At 36.8% G+C, this 21,611-nt stretch overlaps 1 protein-coding gene across 2 annotated transcripts in view; it reads right to left on the minus strand.

The window, feature by feature from the left end:
* The window catches only part of IBTK (inhibitor of Bruton agammaglobulinemia tyrosine kinase), a 94,019-nt gene that overhangs the window by 61,730 nt on the left and 10,678 nt on the right, over positions 1 to 21,611 (minus strand). For both annotated transcript variants that reach the window (XM_010861727.1, XM_010861726.1), the window contains exons 2-9: positions 19,406 to 20,096; positions 14,405 to 14,501; positions 11,081 to 11,205; positions 6,884 to 6,994; positions 5,106 to 5,276; positions 3,135 to 3,252; positions 2,865 to 3,045; positions 742 to 865 (exon numbers count right to left, since the gene is read on the minus strand). In XM_010861727.1, coding sequence (XP_010860029.1) covers positions 742 to 865; positions 2,865 to 3,045; positions 3,135 to 3,252; positions 5,106 to 5,276; positions 6,884 to 6,994; positions 11,081 to 11,205; positions 14,405 to 14,501; positions 19,406 to 19,912 — 1,434 coding nt within the window. In that variant the 5' untranslated portion in view covers positions 19,913 to 20,096. The remainder of the gene's footprint in view (positions 1 to 741; positions 866 to 2,864; positions 3,046 to 3,134; positions 3,253 to 5,105; positions 5,277 to 6,883; positions 6,995 to 11,080; positions 11,206 to 14,404; positions 14,502 to 19,405; positions 20,097 to 21,611) is intronic.

The raw sequence follows: 21,611 nt of genomic DNA on the forward strand, positions 1-21,611 counted from the left end.
TCCTTCTCCAATGCATGAAAGTGAAAAGTGAAAGTGAAGTCGCTCAGTCGTGTCCGACTCTTATCGACCCCATGGACTGCAGCCTACCAGGCTCCTTCGTCCATGGGATTTTCCAGGCAAGAGTACTGGAGTGGGGTGCCATTAGTTCCCTGACCAGGGATCAAACCTATGCTCCCAGCACTGGGACTGTTGAGTCTTAACCACTTGACTGCCAGGGAAGTCCCAGAGATTCTTTATATAGAGATCCAGAAATACATATATTTTCTATATGACAGTTATAATCTCGGTATATATAATACTTTGTGTACATTTAAGATTAAATTTGAGAGAAAATTTCTGATTATGTATTTTTAATACTGCCAGCTTAGTTTTTTACCTTTTTAAAAGAGTAGTTATATACCTCATATCTATATAATTCAATATCATTTTTGAATACTTGGTGTATATATCAAATAACTCATCAAATCCCTTACTTCTATTTTAAACACAATAAATGAAATTTTAAACTACAGTTTAACAAGGCAGTACTATGCAACCTGAAATGTCATACTTTCTTTGAAATACCAATTACTATTTCAAACTAATTAGTATTGGACATCAAAAACAAGTAGGGACAAAAACAAGTAGGGAAACAAGTCAGCAGGAATCCCTATCATAGCAACACAGTTTTACATTATCAGGTCCTCTACAGCTGTCAACTGAGAACAAGATTACTAAGCTTTTGCATAAATATATACTCACCCTTCCAGCTCTATCCATTGCAAGAATGCAAATTTTCTGACCCCCATTTTCTTTCAAATGTTCAGGATCAACTTTGTATTCCATATGCCCCCCAGATACAAGAACCTTTTTCAAGTTCAGTTGTCTGAATGAAAAAAAAAAAAAAATTCTAGATGAATATGTTTGCTATACTATACAAGCTCAATTTTAAATAAATTACTATCAAACAATAATTTAGGGTGATTGCTGTGAAAGATAAAGTAAGTAAGGTGATTTGACCTTTGGTATCCTTAGTCCCTCCTTTTATGAGTTTCCCCTACACAATGACCATTTCTTTCTATGGCAAGTTTCTACCTACTCAGATATACACCCTATATATCTAAAACCCCATGTGCTAACATACACATTCTGCCCAGATTAAATAACTGGTAAGATGAAAAAGCTCCTATATATTATCTGCATTCTTAACAGAAAAAATTTAAACCTCAAAACAAAACAGAAATCCTTATTTCAAATATGGACAACTTTAAATAGATACAGCTACTATAAAAATAATTAGTATTGCTAATTTAATAACCCATCCACTAGTCAATTCATTACACATTTCATCATATGTACACATGTGATGCCTATGGCACTGTGTGAAACCTGGCTGCTACTACTCCAATGACTGTCCTCTCTTTCAGGTATTTTTAAATGTTTAAAAATATTTTATTTTAACATTTTAACTTATAATATATTTTTATATTTTATTTTAAAAAATAAAATAAAAATTTTTTAATATTTTAAAATGTTTTTTTCAAAATTACTACTCTGTAACAAAAGAATTTTCTTAGGCAAAACTTGGATGTAACATATTTATGTAACTTAATGTTGTCAGGTTAAGTTTTATAAATGCAAAGCAAAAACAAATTCTTACATTCCATAAATCATCTCATGCTCAGAAAGAAACCTACATAACTCAGTTCTAAGAAACATGTTTGATCACATTTTCATATTTTTATAACTGAAATATGACCTTACAATTGGTAACTTTCCAACTGTTACACACAGAAGATAAGTTGTGTGTATTGATGGTTGACATCTTCTGTTCATAATGGTATCTGTTCATGAAGTTACCATCTCACTGACATTAGCAAAAGCACATTCTGTTGCATTTCAGTTCAAATCCCTGATTACTTTAAAAGTTGGATGGCTACTCTCCAGAATTCCTACACACGCCTACTCCCACTAACTGAGCTACTGTATCTGTTCAAAGATCTATTTCCCTACTTGTATTTATTACTACACTTATAATGAAATATGTAAAACCAACAAAATAGTAGTCTGAGAAGAACACTTTCTATAAAAGCATAATACTTTAAAATGACGCAACAAATATGACAGGCAAAAAATTACTGTCAAATCAGATATAGATTAAGCAACTATATTAAATACTGAAAATGTATGAAAAATATAGGATTCTTCCCTTAACTTACTTCATAATTGTTTTTTAAGCACTTGCTCCTTAAGTCGTTCAAAATGAAGAGATAACATATTACAAATATGGTTTATGTACAAAAGACAGAACTCCAGCTGACTCATCTATACTTAAACCTTAAGTTTTATAATTCCCTGCTTTAACTGACTTTTTGATTAGACAGCCAACTACTTGTTTACCACATGCTACTATAATATGTTATCAGATTAAAAACTGGCTATACAAAAATATAAAAATACACCAATTAGGTATAAATACTTGGACTGAGTAGAGGGTACAGAATATGATTAACAATGTTTTAAAATAAATGTGTAATATATAAAGGCTATACATGAACCAAAGATGATTGCATCACAAACCAAGAATTATGATTAATCTATTTCTGTGTACCTAAAGCATAAAAAAGGGAAACTTATAGGTCATATTTAACCATATGTTATCTTAATTCAGAAATATTCTTTATAACCCTACAAAGAACTTTTACATATATTTACTGAACATTTGCCAAAAGATTAAGATTATCATCTTAGGCAAAAACTCTTGACTTTCCCACCATTCAGTGTTCCCATTTGACACATCAGAGAATAACATAAAGCTGAAACTCAGATATTTGCTGGAAGAGCTGAATTATTAAGGTATGTTTCTTTCACAGAAATATACATACTTAGAAGCCAGCTTCTTGCACTGATAGTCTGCAAGTAAGTAAATATCTCCCTTTGTGGTAACACAGACAGTAGCCCCATCACTAGCAGCAACCAAAGACAGAGTGATGTCCTTATGATGAAGGGCAGAGACTTGACGAGGAGCAGTTACACACTTTTCTCCATTGGGATCTAGTAAATAACCTAAAAAATTACATAAGCAAACAAATCACAAAATATCCGTTTTAAGAACACAATTTATTTTTCAGATATTGTCATCCTGGATTTCTTACCCAGTTGTCCACCATTTAGTCCCATAGTGTAAACAGCCTCTCTAGTCCACAGCACGGTATGAAACCTGCCAGCTGCTACTCCAATGATTGTCCTTCCTTTCAGATACTTTGCCTGCATCTATTCAAAGACAAGTAAGGCTTCAGTTTATTATATATCTATAAACTAATGGAATTTTGCACAAGATCTAGCAGACCAGGGTAGCAAATACAGGGTATACTTGCTGCCAGTAACCCCTTCATGTACTAAAGGCAGTCATCACCAATAGATCTCAGCACTAATTACTGACCCCAACTCCTCTTAGAACATAAGACATTTTTCTGCAGCCACCTTAAATCAGCAGTTTTAACATATAAAAAACTTGACACAAACCATTAAACTTTTGTTAACAAGCAATATACACAACAGGCATTCTGGTTCTTATTAGAAAACATGGTACTTTTACATTTGACATATCCTGAGTCTCTTAACAGTAACACTGCTAACATTTTGAACCAGATGGTTGTTGTGGGGGACTGTGTCATAGGAGGTTTGGCAGCATCCCTGGCCTCTGTCCACCAGATGTCAGTACCACTAACCCCATCCCTACCCCCCAGTTGTAACAACTAAAACTGTCTCTAGACATTGCCAAATGGCTCTGGGGCACAAATCTGCCCTCACTTAAGAACACTGGATATGTCTGTAACAACCCAGAGCTCCAAGACAGCCACACAAAGAGAATGAAAATGTGAGTAAAAGCTACCATTCCTAAAGAAGTCTAAAAAATGATTAAATATCTACACATTCCACAGTTGGTTGAGGAAAATGGATCTTCTAAGAAGTACCACAGATCAGAAACTACCTCTAATTATCTTGGAGTAATTACTATTGATTCACTAGCCATCCAGAATGTAAAAGCATTGGATTTTAAAGCTTTATTAATAATCATTTTAAATAATCACTTAATAATTATTATTAAGCATCTAATAATCATTTTAAATCCAGAGAATTAAACCAATGAAGAATTTTAATACCAGAATGCAAAATTTTATGAGTTGAAAACACACGTTATAGATGATTCTGCTGCTGTTACTGCTGCTAAGTCACTTAAATCGTGTCCGACTCTGTGAGACCCCATAGACAGCAGCCACTAGGCTCCTCTGTCCCTGAGATTCTCCAGGCAAGAATAGTAGAGTGGGTTGCCAATCCCTTCTCCAATGCATGCATGCATGCTAAGTTGTTTCAGTCGTGTCGGACTCTGTGCGACGCTATGGACAGCAGCCCACCAGGCTCCTCTGTCCACGGGATTCTCCAGGCAAGAATACTGGAGTGGGCTGCCATTTCCTTCCCCAGTAGATGATTCTAGTAATATATTAATTTAAAGCCCCAGCCCTGAGGTCTTGTGTACTAGGTCCCTGAAGTTGAGGAAAGGCCACCTTCTGCTGGTAGTTGTACAACAGAAAAAGGGACAACAGAACACAGAACAGTGGCTTTCAGGCTTATGTTCCCTCAAATAGACCTGCCAGGTGTAACTTCTGCGCCGAGACAGATTGACCTGAAGCCAATAAGCTTAAGTTTCTGGGGACCTCATGTGCACGGCCCATTTTTAACTTATAAAAAATTCTTTTTTTTTTTTTTTTAAGGAGGGCCTCAAAATTAAGCTTCAAACCCCAAATATCTGGATCCCCCTCTGCAAAATATCTGGATCCCCCTCTGCAAAATATCTGGATCCCCCTCTGCTTGCCACTTGTAATTTGAATCAAAGGCAGTTTGCTGCCTAATATCCCAAGTGCTTTCTTTCTTTCTCACTCCAAACAAATTTTAATTTGTACTATGCTCAATTTCTGCTGTGAAAAATAAAATATATACCATTGAAGAAACATATACCATTGACTATAGGTAAAATAAGTTGCTCTTATCAACACCTTCTATCTTTTTGTCCATATAGGTTTTATGGCAATGGTCACATTATTGTTTAAAAAAGAGAAGTTTACCTGTCTGGGTACATTACAACTGGAAGGTGGAGGAATGAGTCCTAATTGATGAAAAATATTTAGACCAAATGTATAAACACATCCATCTTCAGTTAATACAACAGTATGATCCTTAGCAGCCGCTACTTGAGAACAATTATGACCACTCAGTCCTTCCACAAGCCTAGGGACCTACAAAATAAAATTAACTTTGAAATATTACATTAACCATTTATATAAAAATACAAATAGAATCTGAGGATATTATATCCCAAATGACATGACTGCTATATGGCTGAAGGAGGGGGATAAATTTAATAGGACATGGGCATTGCTTTATAAATAAAATATAAAATCCCAGTAAGACATTTTAATAAAACAACTGGATTCGATAAATGATTTTGAGCCCTTATCATATATCATACACCAAGTGCAAATTTGTTTGGTCTGAACAAAGGGTGTTCTTTAACCAAAGTATTCACTGGTGGAGTGAAGCAATAAATGAAAATACAGGAATCAACACAGCCCTTCAATGAAGACCAAACAATATTATATTCCTTTAAAGTCATCTGTTCTGGGTTCAAATCTTAATCGAGCCATTTACCAGGTGCTGCTGCTACTGCTAAGTCACTTCAGTCATGTCTGACTCTGTGCGACCCCATAGACGGAAGCCCAGCAAGCTCCTCTGTCCCTGGGATTCTCCAGGCAAGAACACTGGAGTGGCTTGCCATTTCCTTCTCCAATGCATGAAAGTAAAAAGTTGAAGTGAAGCCGCTCAGTCATGTCCGACTCTTAGCGACCCCATGGACTGCAGCCTACCAGGCTCCTCTGTCCGTGGGATTTTCCAGGCAAGAAAGAGTACTGGAATGGGGTGCCATTGCCTTCTCTGCATTTACCAGCTATTTGATATCAAAAGAATCTCTTAACTTCTCTCATTTTCTTCATCTGAATGCAAAATAATAATAGTATTTTGGATGATAATAAGATCAATATAAGGAGTAAATGAGTTGGTAAGTGCGAAACAACCATCTCTGGCTCAGAGTAAACAACTGATAAATGAGTACTATTATCACTATTGTCATTATGTATAAAATGAGGATAGTAAGGCTATAACTTCACAAGGCTGTTTAAGGCTTAAATCAAGGTAACAATACTAAATAGAAAGCATAAACAATGCCTAGCACATAATATACCCTTCAAATAATAGAAGCAATCATTATAGCTCTCTCTCCTTTTTAAAGACCTCTTAATCGATGAATATGCCAGCAGTCCCCTCAAAAAAAAAAATTACTTAAAAATAAACTAGTAAGGTATTTTCCTGAATGTAATGATTATTAGGTTTTCCCAATTAGCACTAAGTTTCAGTAGCTGACTCAATTTTGTGATTATATAATGAAAATATTGGCTCAATTTTTAGATCACAAATACCTTAATGAGAAGTTAAAAATGAATAAATCCTGGACTACAACAGGAAAAATGTTTTACAATTAGTAAACTCCTTTTAAAACTTCAACTATGGAAATATTTTAAAGCTTATTTATATACTATATCTCCTGACTCAATACTTCCTATAAGAAAAAAATTTTTGATGCTTTAGAATTATACATATTTATTTTAAATAAATATCTTTATTTTAAACACAATATACCAGGAAAGTAACTGATCTTTTAAAATCAATTATCAGTTGGTATACTATTTTCTCCTTTCAGTTAGTTAAAAAAAAAATTTAGTTAAGTGAAGCTTCCAATCTATCAAATTTTACCAAAGTTACCTAAACTGTATAGAGACATTTCAATTACCAAGCATGTCTGCTCATCTCCATGGCCCAATCGTCCTCCAGGACCATGACCACAGGTGTAAACCTGCCCTTTCTGAGACAGAAACACTGAGTGAAATTTACAAAGCACCACCTACAGGAAAACAAGAGAATATTATTAAATGTCTCTGTATAAAATATCCTTTATTTTATAAAAAGAAATAACAGAATATTACTAATTGTTTAAGCTAGATAATGGGTACATCAGAATTCATTATACTATTATCTCTACTCCGTACATGTTTAAAATTTTCTGAAATAAAAATTTAAAATATATACTGGTCTATATTAAAACTATGTCTAAAAACACCGACAGATGGGGAAAAAAATAAATTTAGAAGGAATTAAGCACGTGTAACCAAGAAGAGACTAAACAAAGGAAAATACAAAAAGTAACCAATTGTTTTCCAATTTCATAAAATCCCACACAACAAGAAGTGAATAGAATTAAATATGAAGTATAAAGATTACCAAATATTGATACACTACTAAAGAAAATAGTAGAAATGCTGTAAGAATATTTTTTCAATATCACCTATACGGAAGGAGTGGTGGGTAAACAGTATGTCCTTTTCATATCTCTGAAATGTTTAATATATCTTTAATATCATTACAAGGCTTTAAATAATTTATACTGATTTTCAAGCTTTTTTCAAGGCATCATCAGTACACTCATTTTACCTAAATACTATTTAAAAATCCTTTTATCTTTAAAAAATTTGCATTTGTGTTTCTTATGCTATCCATAAATATTTCTAACTTAGGACATTAAAAAAGGATTAAGAAATTTAAAAATCCTAGAATTGTTTATAAGAATATTATAAGCTGAACTGCAAGTGCTATTTATACATATCCTTAACCACTTGGCAAGTTCTGTAAATACTTTTTTATAGAACTTGTTTTTTACAGAAGAAAGTTTATCAAAGACTCTGGGTCTTTGATTAAAGCAAAAAAGTCATTTATTTAGCTGTACCACAAACATCTAGAAAGTCTAAAAATAAAAAACTGTATTCAAATTTGTAATACAAAATTAAAATCTGTAAAGGAAATATTATTTTATGAAAATTGTATTCAAATTTGTAATACAAAGTTAAAATCTGTAAAGGAAATATTATTTTATGAAACTAGAATACATTTTGTTCAATCCTATATTCAACATTAGAGCGCCTCTATAATTTCCAACTTCAGCTTCCTTGGTGGCTCAGTGGCAAAGAATCTGCCTGCCAATGCAGGGTTCAATCCCTGGGTAAGAAAGTGCCCCTGGAGAAGGAAATGGCAACCCACTCCAATATTCTTGTATGGCAAATCCCATGGACAGAGAGGAACCTGGCAGGCTACGGTTGACAGGGTCTCAAAAGAGTCACACACAGCTTAACAACTAACAACAACATCAAACAACCAACGCCAGAGTATAAGACCTTCAACTTTAACACCTTTGAATTTTTTAAAGAGGCAACTGATCATGGATTTTCATCTTAATTATCAGGAATATATTATGCTAATAACAATAATCTCTGTCCCACAGCAGTCAATTCATCTGGTACAACAGAATCAGCTATTTTTCAGTGAGTAATGGAGCTCTCTACATAACCAGGCACTCAGTAAATAGTGCCAAACACTTGTTTCCTTTTTTCTTAGTAATTTACACTACTTTCCTTTCAAACCTATCTACAGTGTTTGTGTTTCAACCCTTATTTTGTGGTTAAAACAAAAAAATCCTTACGTCCTTAATTTCTTCACAAAATACTTAAGTGTCCTCGTCTTAACTGAAATACAGCTTTGTCTTCATGTACACTGTTTCACCTTTAACCCTACCAAGTGAAATATGCTCAATTCTTCTATATTCTTCTATGTATTTTAGAATCAGAAGGTATAGTCAACCAGCCCATTTCCTGATACCTCCATGACTCCTGCACATTTGTGTAAAAATCTCTGCTCCTGAAAAATCTTACCTGACCAAATCTGACTGTATCTTGTACCAAGTCAGAAACGGAAAACAGGAGCCTTTCTAAGTCCCTCAACTCTGATCAATCATTCATGGCTGCTGACAGGTGAATTCTGAGGACCTGTCCCAATTTACTTTAAAACAGAGAGGTGGGAAAGAAGAGAGTGGGACTGAAGGAGGAGGGGAGAGGAAGTGTGCGCTGTGATTGATCAGCTGCTGCTGCTAAGTCGCTTAAGTCGTGTCCGACTCTGTGTGACCCCATAGATGGCAGCCCACCAGGCTCCCCCGTCCCTGGGATTCTCCAGGCAAGAACACTGGAGTGGGTTGCCATTTCCTTCTCCAATGCATGAAAATGAAAAGTGAAAGTGAAGTCGCTCAGTCGTATCTGACTCTTAGCGACCCCATGGACTGCAGCCTACCAGGCTCCTCCGTCCATAGCATCTTCCAGGCAAGAGTACTGGAGTGCGGTGCCAGATCAGCAGTGTCTACCAAAAGCTTTCAAGTAGGTGAGAAAGAACAGCCAGCCCTGCTCTAACAGTTTCCCTCACATTCTCTAGAGACTTTGACCCCAGGCTTAAGACTCTGGTCTGTCCCAAGTCCTTTCAGCATCCTCAATTCCTTCCAAGTCTTTGTATTAATAGATGGCTAGCCAGAATCAGGACACCTGATCTGAAGAATTGAGCATATTCCACTTTGTAGGGTTAAAGGATGAAACAGTATATACAAAGACACAGCTCATTTCAGTTAAGATGACTTTGTGAAGAAATTAAGGATGTAAAGGATTTTTTTTTTAACCACAAAATAAGGGTTGAAATACAAACACTGGATAGGTTTGAGAGGAAGGAAGGTGGTATTTGGCACTATTTACTGAGTGCCTGGTTATGTAGACAGCCCCATTACCCCTGATGCCTCCATTGCTCCTTCACATTTGCGTAAAAATCTCTGCTCCTGAAAAACCTCCCCTCACCCAATCTGACTGTATCTTGTACCAAGTCAGAAAAGGAAAACAGGTGCCTTTCTAAGCTTTCAGGACACCACTCTACTCTCTACTTCTTTCGTCACTCTTTATTCTCATGTGGGCTCCTATTCTTGCCCTCTCAAATTTTAATATTCTCTTGGGTTTAACTCTATTACGTTTTGTAAATTGCTAATCGTGATACATTAGTGACTTCTGGTGTGAAAAACAGTGTTCTGCTGCTGCTGCTGCTAAGTCACTTCAGTCGTGTCCAACTCTGTGCAACCCCATAGACGGTAGCCCACCAGGCTCCGCTGTTCCTGGGACCCTAAATATGGTGGCTATATAATTTATCATCCAAATAATTGGGGGAATAAAAGGGGATGACAGTTATGATTACATCAGAAGAAAAAATGAAGAAAAGGACTCAGCAGACATATTCTGAGGTGTAATTTTCGGATTTAGAAAATGAGATTTATAGCTTTAAAAATTATTAAGTAGAGGTTGTTTAGTGGCAAAATTAACACTTTAGTTAAACTTAAAAACTTTGAAGACTATCCAGAGTGCAACAGAAATGAAGCTCAAGAGGAAGAAACATTGAGGCTAGATATGCATTATACACACAGAGACACACACACACAGAGCGTTATAGAAAAAGATGAGTGGGTCAATAGTACCAAAATCCACTGAAGAGGGAGACAGCCAGGATTATGACATAAGGACAAAGGCAAAACCTTTACAATTATCAATTAAAATTTTACAGTTACTTATATTTAACAACTCAGGTTCACTTACCTAAAACTAATAACAAATTGAGTTTCAACAACAAATTCACTTGAGAAACAATTTGAAGAACTTTAAATGGAAAAAAAAGCTAGAAATCCAACAGAAGTTCTACCTTTAAAAAACTACTATCTGTATGCTGCTGCTGCTGCTAAGTCGCCTCAGTCGTGTCCGACTCTGTGCGACCCCATAGACGGCAGCCCACCAGGCTCCTCCGTCCCTGGGATTCTCCAGGCAAGAACACTGGAATGGGTTGCCATTTCCTTCTCCAACTATCTGTAAAACGCCTTCTAACTTCTAATGCCCCTTATACAAACGTGAATGTGTTAGTCATTCAGTCGTGTCTGACTCCTTGTGACCCCATGGACTGTAGCCCACCAGGCACCTCTGTCCATGGAATACTCCAGGCAAGAATACTGCACAAACATCTCATAGTTTTATGATACTTTACACAGTCTAACTATGATTAACAAAATCTTAAAAGAATTAGTAAATACCTGCTTGATATAAATCCCACTCCTGGAGAACAGATCCACCAACTCTGGATGATGTTTGCTATTCTGGCTTCCATGACCCAGGGTGAAATTTGTATTATCTCCCCAAGTGTAGACATCTGTAGGATCTAAAATGAAAATGAGTTTTTATATTCTACCACATTTTAAACAAGTATCAGTGTTGTTTAATACTGAACAAATCAATTTACTTCAAATATGACTCTCTACCAAAACCAAACTACCGTATTTAGAAAGATACTAAAATTTTCTTTTAAATTATCCATCTATTAATTTATTATAACACTCTAGAAACAGAAATCAGAAGATCCAAATCAGCACAGGCCTGTCTCAACGAAGGCAATTTAACATGTTGAACCCTTGTTTCTTTAGCAGCTAAGGTTTAACTGCCAAATGAGTAAAGTATCACCTGCCATATTCACTTAGTTCTCAGGAAAATATTACAGATAACTATTTAAATGTAGAATATCATTAAAACGTTTCATATATACAGGTTCTAAATGAAGCACATGGTATTAGTTTCTATTATTACGTAAGGATTATTTTCCAGTACTTTGCTCTTGATAGATGCAAAATCACACTAGGGATTAGGGCAACAAAAATGAAAATGGGATAAATATCACAGCTAATTATGATATAAATCTTCATTTTTATTTTGGAACGCTTATCAAGTTCTTGAATAGAATAATAACTGTAACTTGCAATATAGTGTCCAAGACAGAAATAAAATGAAGAACATGTCCTTACCTAGATTGCTCATTAGTTAAAATGCAAATTAACTAGTGCCCCCATTTACATCTCTTCTTCTTTTCAATCAATTTACATTCACAAAGCTCACAGGGCACAAAAATTGAAAAGATAAGTGCCATTACAAGAATGAATATGTGGATAGAAGAATCACTTCCTTTCCCTTCAACCTTAAATGCTGTCCTTTCTCAATGCACATCAATCACTTTACAGTAGCTACAATTCTAGCTGCCTTTGTTGTTCAATCACAATCATGACTGACTTCTTTGTGACCCCACGGACTGCAGCACACCAGGCTTCCCTGTCCTTCTCTAGCTCCTGAAGCTTGCTCAAACTCATGTCCATCAAGTCGGTGACGCCATCCAACCATCTCATTCTCTGTCGTCCCCTTCTCCTCACGCCTTCAATCTTTCCCAGTAGCAAAGTCTTTTCTAATGAGTCAGTCAGCTCCTTGCATCAGGAAGCCAAAAGTTCTGGAACTTCAGTTTCAGCATCAGTCCTTCCAATGAATATTCAGGACTGATTTCCTTTAGGATGGACTGGTTGGATCTCCTTGCAGTCCAAGGGACTCTCAAGGGTCTTCTCCAACACCACAGTTCAAAAGCATCAATTCTTCGGCACTCAGCTTTCTTTATAGTCCAACTCTCACATCTATACATGACTACTGGAAAAACTACAGCACTGACTGTACAGACCTTTGCTGACAAAGTAATTTGTCAGCAAAGGTCTCTGCTTTTTAATACACTGTCTAGGTTGGTTATAGCTTTTCTTCCAAGGAGCAAGCGTCTTTTCATTTCATGGCTGCAGTCACCATCTGCAGTGATTTTGGAGCCTGAGAAAATAAAGTCTGTCACTGTTTCCATTGTTTCCCCATTTTTTTGCCATGAAGTGATGGGACCGGATGTAATGATCTTAGCTTTGTGAATGTTGAGTTTTAAGCCAACGTTTTCACTCTCCTCTTTCACTTTCATCAAGAGGCTCTTTAGTTCTTCACTTTCTGCCCTAAGGGTGGTGTCATCTGCATATCTGAGGTTATTGTTATTTCTCTCTGCAATCTTGATTCCAACTTGTGCTTCATCCAGCCTGGTATTTCACATGATGTACTCTGCACAGAAGTTAAATAAGCAAGGTGACACTATACAGCCTTGATGTGCTCCTTTCCCAATTTGGAACCAGTTCATTGTTCCATGTCCAGCTTTTACTGTTGCTTCTTGACCTGCATACAGGTTTCTCAGGAGGTAGGCAACATGGTCTGGTATTCCGATCTCTTTCAGAATTTTCCAGTTTGTTGTCATTCACATAGTCAAAAGCTTTAGTGTAGTCAATGAAGCAGAAGTAGATGTTCTTCTGGAACTGTCTTTTCTATGATTCAATGGATGTTGGCAATTTGATCTCTGGTTCCTCTGCCTTTTCTAAATTTAGCTTGAACATCTGGAAGTTCACATACTGTTGAAGTCTAACTTGGAGAATTTTGAGCATTACTTTGCTAGCATGTTAGATGAGTGCAATTGTGCAGTAGTTTGCACATTCTTTGGCATTGCCTTTCTTTGGGACTGCAATGAAAACTGACCTTTTCCAGTCCTGTGGCTACTGCTGAGTTTTCCAAATTTGCTTCAGGGCAGCAGTTTAACAGCATCATCTTTTAAAATTTGAAGTAGCTCAGCTGGAATTCCATCACCTCCAGTAGGCTTTGTTTGTAGTGATGCTTCCTAAGGCCCACTTGACTCTGCATTCCAAGATGTCTAGCTCTAGGTGAGTGATCATACCATCGTGATTATCTGGATCATGAAGATCTTTTTGTATAGTTCATTTGTGTATTCTTGCCACCTCTTCTTAATATCTTCTGCTTCTGTTAAGTCCATACCATTTCTGTCCTTTATTGTGCCCATCTTTGCATGAAATGTTCCCTTGGTATCTCTAATTTTCTTGAAGAGATTTCTAGTCTTTCCCATTCTATTGTTTTCCTCTATTTCTTTGCATTGATCGCTGAGGAAGGCTTTCCTATCTCTCCTTGCTATCCTTTGTAACTCTGCATTTAGATGGGTATCTCTTTCCTTTTTTCCTTTGACTTTCGCTTCTCTTCTTTTCTCAGCTATTTGTAAGGCCTCCTCAGACAACCATTTTGCCTTTTTGCATTTCTTTTTCTTGGGGATGGTTTTGATCACCGCCTCTTGTACAATGTTACAATGTTACAAACCTCCGTCCACAGTTTTTCAGGCACTCTGTCTGTCAGATCTAATTCCTTGAATCTATTTGTCACTTCCACTGTGTAATTATAAGGGGTTTGACTTAGGTGATACCTGAATGACTTAGTGGTTTTCCCTACTTTCTTCAAGGCTGTGTTTTCACTCTTATACACATAAATGTAGATTGAAATTAAAAAGTATAAAATAAACCTAAGTGTTCTGAAAGAAAATCAAAGTTATCAACCTATATATATTAGAGTAAAAGTCTTTGCAGATATCCACACAAAAATTTTCTCAGGTATTTTTATAACAATAAAATTTCTTTAAAATTTTCGAAACTTTACTTTAATGGAATATATTTATGGAATTTTCTTACCAGTATTTTTGAATACTACATGAGTTGGTCTATCCTTCATTACAAGATCCAAAGCTGACAAGCCTTCTTTATCTTGAATATACAGATTAACACCATGCTAAAAAAGGAAAAAATGTGCATATAGATATAGACATACATGCATATATTTTTAACTATTTATCTATAATCAGTAACATTTATATTTATCAAGTTAGATGATCAAACTATAAATAACATTAAAAATAAACACCTAATAACAATTATCTCCTATGCTCATAAACATTTATTTCTCACACAGAAGAAAACTAAGACAAATCAAATATCCAATTCTTGGTAGAATAAAGAAGAACCATAAAATGTAAAGAAGCAACATTTAAAACCAAAATGAAACAAAAATCTAAATGAACTAGATATGAAAGTTTTCCATGGTAACACAGGTCAGTTACCTAGAGGGCCCAACTCTGAGAGTGTGTGTGTATGTACATACACATTTTTTTTTTTGGTATTTAAAGAACTAAATTCCACATCCAGATAAGGGGTATAAAGACTTCTACATGATGGCAAACAACAGTTTTTACTTTTTCTATGTTTTTCAAACTTACTGTATATAATGTGATCACCTATGCTCCATCTTTTTGACTTAAATTCTGTTATATCTACTATTGACATGAAGACAATCATATTTTTTATTTCTATTTGTGTGATTTATATCTTTCCACTTAAACTTTTCTATGTGCAATTTCAGAGCATTGTCTCATCACTTACAGTTAGACTGTGTCTTAAGTCACTGCTGAGGGCACAGGTTCAATCCCTGGTTGGGGAACTAAGATCCCATAAGATGTGTGGTGTGGCCACAAATAAATGTGACAGTGTGCATTTGTGTGTTTTAAGGATGAATTTAATCTATAGTTTTATATCTCCAGAATTTAAACATGAAATAGAACATTTTCCATCCCATTTATTTAAGGCAGTTAGTATACCCTATCCTTAGTACATACTTACTGTCTTTTAAAATATAATGGGAGGAGAGGAGAAAGTGCAATGTTCAATTCATATTACTATTACATTACAGCTTTTTAAATGCAAAATGTACTCCTTTTCAAAAATAACAGTATTTGTTGACAGTTTAATAAGGCATTCAACAATTATTTTTTAATCTACGTTTCTTTTTGTTAAGACTTATTACTTATTTGGGGCTGTGCTAGGTCTTCGCTGCTGTGCTCAGGCTTTCTCTAGTCGCAGGGAGCAGGGGCTACTCTCTGTCGTGGTGCATGTGCTTCTCACTGTGGCGGCTTCTCCTGTTGCCCAGCAGGGACTCTAGGTGCATGGCCTTCAGCAGTTGCGGCTGGCAGGCTCAGTAGTACTGGTGCATGACTTAGTCGCTCCGTGGCACATGGGATATTCTCAGAGCAGGGATCATACCCATGACCTCTGCACTGGAGGGTGGATTCTTAATCACTTAACACAGGGAAGCCCTCAACAACTATTTTGACTGATGTGAGTAATCCCTGCCTGTCCACACACACTGGAGTTATAGGTTGAGATGGAACCATGAAATTTTTAAACTTTAACCATAATATGTTGGAACACTGTTTTGGGTTACTTAAGAAAGGGACTCTCCTCTTATCTTGTAACAATGAATTTTAATAAACTAGAATCGATTCTTTACCACGGAGCCACCAGGGAAACCCAGTCCATAGCACTGCAAAAGAGATGGACATGATTTAGCAAGTAAACAGCAATACCAATTCTAACTTCATTGTGTTCCAGACAGTAACGACAACTGATTTCACAAGGATTGTCAATGAACAAAAACTACTCAAGATAGTGAGCTAACAAATAAAACAAAATTCAGAAGTGATCTTTTAATAAGATCTTAATAAATTTAAAAATGTATGTTGCCTATTTTCTAAGTTAGATATAATAAATCCACATAGAAAGACCTAATTTTGACTTTTATAAGAGTAAAAAGGGCTGATTCCAGGGCAGTGTTCCAAGTTACGAATTTGACAAATAGGATCCCAGAAACTTAGATCCCTGCAGATTTCACTTTACCAGTTTTATAAACTCATCCTAAACTGTACTGGACCCTATGTGCGTCTTCTTAAGTAGCGCCAACTGCATAAAGGACTAGGAACTTTTTTTTACCTTTGGAGTTCCCTAGATATGGTGGTCTCTGATACTTTTTAATATGCTTACTTTAAACTCTAAAGGTAAAGGACCAGTGTGTAGTCTATCTCATTTATTTAAAGATCAACTCTTTACATATCCCCCAAAGAGGAGATAAATTCACCAGCTTACTAAATAGCATCTAAGCATAATGAAAAAAAACAAGCAAAAAAGGATTCTTTTTTTTTTCATTACAATATGTCTAGCACTGAGATCACTGCCTAACACACATCAGGCACTAAAGAAAAATTTCTGTTCCAAATACTTTACAAATAGGTTATCATTTAGTCCACACACGCTTATGATTCAGCTAGTTCTTCCATAAGAAGTTTCTGCTGAGGTTTTTCATCTTTGGCAACTGGGAACTGACAGCATGGGTGTATATTTATTGTACAATTTTAGCACTTAATTTTAAAATTTCATACTATAAAGTTTTTATCAAATGTAATTCATTTAAAATGTGCTTTTCTGTATAGTCTCTTCCTGCTCATCCATAACACCTTAAATGCTAGAGTTGCCAGCAGAAGCGAAATTGACAACAAACAATTCTATCATTGCAGCCCTTCCAATTAAAGAAGAGTTAAAAGGGGAAAGGAAAGAAGTCTGGACCAAACAAATGCAGATGGATTACAGCAACATGGAAGAAAGACGTTTCTATGGGATATTTTATCAGTGGGAAGCATCCACGTTGGATGTCTATCACTGATCAGAAGGACGCTTGATGAAAATCAGACAGTCAAGCCAAGAGCAAGGTGGCCCAAGGCACAATGTCCTGGCCCCTCCTGGCCAAGGCAGCAAGGATGACAGAGGATTTCTAAAGGTAAATGAAAGCCAAAGGGAGGGAAGGTCCAAAATTCATACCAGAACCTATTTCAAACTGAAGACCCAAATCCTCACACCTGAATGGCAAACCCTAGCACAGCAGAAACCCGAAGGCCATTCTCAGGCTTGAAAGGGTCGGTGGTCACCCAGTTTCCAGCAGAAACTACAGCGAGAGGCCAAAGCAGAGCTGACAGATGCTATAACTCTTACTAACCTAACTCTTCCTATACAAGAGGTTATAATAAGGGAACTAAACTGATATACAAAGGTTTTAGATATAATAGGAATTAATAGTACTATTAATACTTAAGAAAAGTTTTTCTTCCTTGAAACTCACTGGGGAAAAAAAAGTGAGGATGGTACTATCATTATCCTTTTTTTTATAGTTGAAACTGAGGTTCAAGATTCAGTAACTCATCCAAGATGACTTGGTAAGTGGTAGACCTAGATAGTTTAGCTCCAAAAAGGACATTTTGCTATTAATATATACTGAAAATAATTTTCATCAGTAAATGTTACTACCTAAAGACCACTATGCAAACAATTGTTTTGAAGTCAAAAATAGAATATAAGGTCCCTAATGTCTTACAATGTGACCACAAGTTCCTTGAGGACAGGAACTTTGTTCTGCTTTGTTCTTCTCTGGTCCTCCACAAACATGACTGAATGCTGGTACAAAAACAAACTGTGTTATGTAAAGTTTAAAAAAAAAAAAAAAAAACTGTGCAATTTAAAACTCATGATTTCTGACAGTTTTTAACTTGCATTTACTAATGAAATGATACCGGGGTATATCTCAAAACATTATTTGTCTAACCAGTACAACAAGCCTAGATTTAATCTACTTCATGGGAAATTTAAAATAAACTGATTCTGGGAAATCCCAAGGACAGAGGAGCCTGGCGGGCTACAGTCCATGGAATTGCAGAGTCGGACACTACTGAGCGACTAACACTTTCTGGGCTTCCCAGGTGGTGCTAGTGGTAAAGAACCCACCTGCCAATGCAGGAGATGCCAAAGACATGGGTTCAGTCCCTGGGTTGGGAAGATTCCCTGGAGGAGGAAATGGCAACCCACTCCAGTATTCTTGCCTGGAGAATCCCAAGGACAAAGGAGCCTGGTATGCTATAGCCCACAGGGTTGCAAAGAGTCAGACATGACTGAAGTGCCCTAGCACGCGTGCAAAACTGATTCTGATTATTAATTTTTTAAACAACTATAAAAAATGTGCCTTTTCATACTGTTTACGGACAGCAAGGAGGTCAAACCAGTCAATCCTAAAGGAAATCAACCCTGAATATCCAATGGAAGACCTGATGCTAAAGCCCCAATATTTTGGCTACCTGATGTGAAGAGCCAACTCACTGGAAAAGACCCTGCGGCTGGGAAAGATTGAGGACAGGAGGAGGAGGAGGAGGCTGCAGGGCACAAGATGGTTAGACAGCATCATTGACTCAATGGACATGAATTTGAGCAAACTCCGGGAGATACTGAAGGACAGGGAAGCCTGGTGTGCTGCAGTCCACGAGGTCACAAAGAGTTGGACACGACTCAGTGACTGAACAAAAATAACAGGAAAAACTTAATCCCTAGCCAAACAAGAGATGAACACACTACCCAAATCAGAGTCTTTATATGATTTCAATAACTAGTGCCTTTTAAAGTAGCTAGTAATATAAGTATAGAAAAGGAAACCATACTTTTTAAAAATACTGATATATAGTACTGTGTAAATGACAAAATGTCTGGGATTTACTTTAAAATAACATGGGGTGGAGAAAGTCAGTGGAGACATATTAAATACGGAACACAAAATTAGCCAATAGTTTACATTATAAACTTTAGTATATGTTTAGAATTTCACATTGTAAAAAGTTCAAATTAAAAGGATATATGAGATTTGAATTCTAAAAATGGTTACAATAAAAGATATCAAGTTCTTGTCAATTGATAAGAACGCCAATCTCTTCGTGGAGATTAAGAAAAACACATGCCAGACCGAAAAGTTTTAAAAAAACAAATGACACTTACCTTCAGTAGAGACCAAACACAATCAATATGCCCATAAAAAATGCTTCTATGCAAAGCTGTCCATCCTGACTCCTTGTCTTTCACCGAGGGATCCACTCCTTTCTCAATAAGCCAATCTAACACTCCTTTTTTCCCACAGGAGGCAACAAGGTGGAGGGCATTCCGACCAAAGGCATCCCTGATGGTTGCAGCATTGTGACAATGACTGGATAGAAAGGCCTTAATCTGGTTTTCACTCCCCTTCGTTACCACAGAAAGGACATCCAAAGCATGCGTCAGGGAGCGACACTTTGATGTGCAGTCAGGGATGGAGGAATTCATCCTATTTGTTTTTATGCAGCTTCCTTCTTCAGAATAGTCAGATAATTTTAAAAAATGAAAAAGCCAGGCCACAAAGCTGCTATTCAGAAAGACTGATAGAGAATAAACGGCCTGCTTAGGGTTATAATTTAAATCCTCCTGGCAACAGTATAAAACTATATAGATTTGTACAATGTATTTTGGCATTTAAATCAAAAAATTATAAATAGCTCTATAAAGTTTATATCAAATACAAGTTCTTTCTTTAAAAAAGAAAACTTTCCACAGTTTATAAATTATTCCTGAAGTCAAGCACCAAGGGGGAGTGAGGAGGGGAACTCCCCCTCCACACTGTCTGATCCTTTTAAATATCCATAATTGCAAGGGTGACCTGTAAGAGAAGGAGAAACAAAGTAAGAAATACAGCATCTCTCTCACTCTTCTCAAGTATTTTACAACTATCCCCCTATTTAAGTGCCTCTGATTCCTACTTTCAAGAGCAAGCAAGCAAATCAAAGACAGGCTCTGACTTTAGTTGCTCCTCCTCCCCTGTGATACTCTCCGTATGGAATTTGTGGCAAAGTTAAGAGGTTCACCGACAAAAGCTCGGCCTCCTCTCCCAGTTTTGATGAGGGAGGTGAGTTCTGCTTGACTATAAGCCTGTCTGAAAGGTGGCTCCATCCACCCCCACCGAGAAAGTTGAGGAGGAAAGGAAGTGGATCCAGCTGGCAGCCCCCTTCCAGCTTGTTTGCCTGGATTCTACGTCACCATACAGATGACTGGAAGGGTCTCTCACATCCGAGGTATGCCTAAGTTCTTTGACTTCACTCAAACTTTACTTCAGGATCCAGGCATTATGGGTAGGTATGTATATGGGGAGTGATTAAGTTAATTCATTTAATCAGGCCCTGCGTGTATCACAAACCCAAGCCTACGTCAGCCCACAGTTACAGATACACCCATCCAGGAAACCTAACACCAATCAATCCTCCAACTCTGCTTTGGTGCACTCACCTCCCTGTACAAAATAGGACCTGCACGCCTCAGTAGGAAACCCCCACCTCCTAGTCAAGCACACCCTCCTTCAGAGTTGCCTCTTCCAACATTCTGCAAAATTCTCTCTCTCTTGACCAAAATCCCCTGGAAGCCTGCCTCACTGCTAGTGAGAACTGAACTCCCAGCAATCCATGGGTCATTTTCCCTTGAATAAAAAACAGCGAAGTTGTTACCAATTGTTTTAAATTTTGTCATCTGACAGGAGAGAGAGTGTGTGTGAGTGAGAGAGATGAGGGAAGGGAAGAAAGGACAGAAAGGAAGAGAGAGGTATTACTTTGTGCTATTCCTGCATTTTAGGAGATTTCAAGCCCTGAAACTGCAGTCACCTGTCCCTACTTCATATGTACCTTTCAAAGAAATGAATTTTGAGGTCACCTTATTATTGTTTTTTAGGGGGCCACCATTTTGCATTATCTGCTCTGTTGTGGTTGCCAAAAAAAAAAAAATTAACCAGGTTTAAAAAACAAAAACTTTTCACTAATAGAAGAAATTTTCCCATACTGAGATATGGAGAGGTCATTCTTGCTTATACATGACTTGGCTTTAAATTTATGCTAACTAAAAACAGCCTGTCTTATGGCCTGTCAAACACACTGTACATCTGCTTTTACCATTAAAGAAGAGTGTGGCTCACCATCCAGTAACACAAAGCTTGAGTCGCAACCCACTGCAGTAACCCACTGACAGTACGTCCTGAGGAAAATTTAGGATGGGAAAAACAGGATGAAGCATCTACACTGGGGATCTACAGACTCCACGATAGGTCAGACGACCAGATTCTCGAACCTCCCCACACACAGAGAAATACTACTATCATTTACTTGAGGTATCTGTCATTTGTGATTAGCAG

Source organism: Bison bison, unplaced genomic scaffold (genome assembly GCF_000754665.1).
Source record: "Bison bison bison isolate TAMUID 2011002044 unplaced genomic scaffold, Bison_UMD1.0 scf7180017864473, whole genome shotgun sequence".
Taxonomy (NCBI): domain Eukaryota; kingdom Metazoa; phylum Chordata; class Mammalia; order Artiodactyla; family Bovidae; genus Bison; species Bison bison.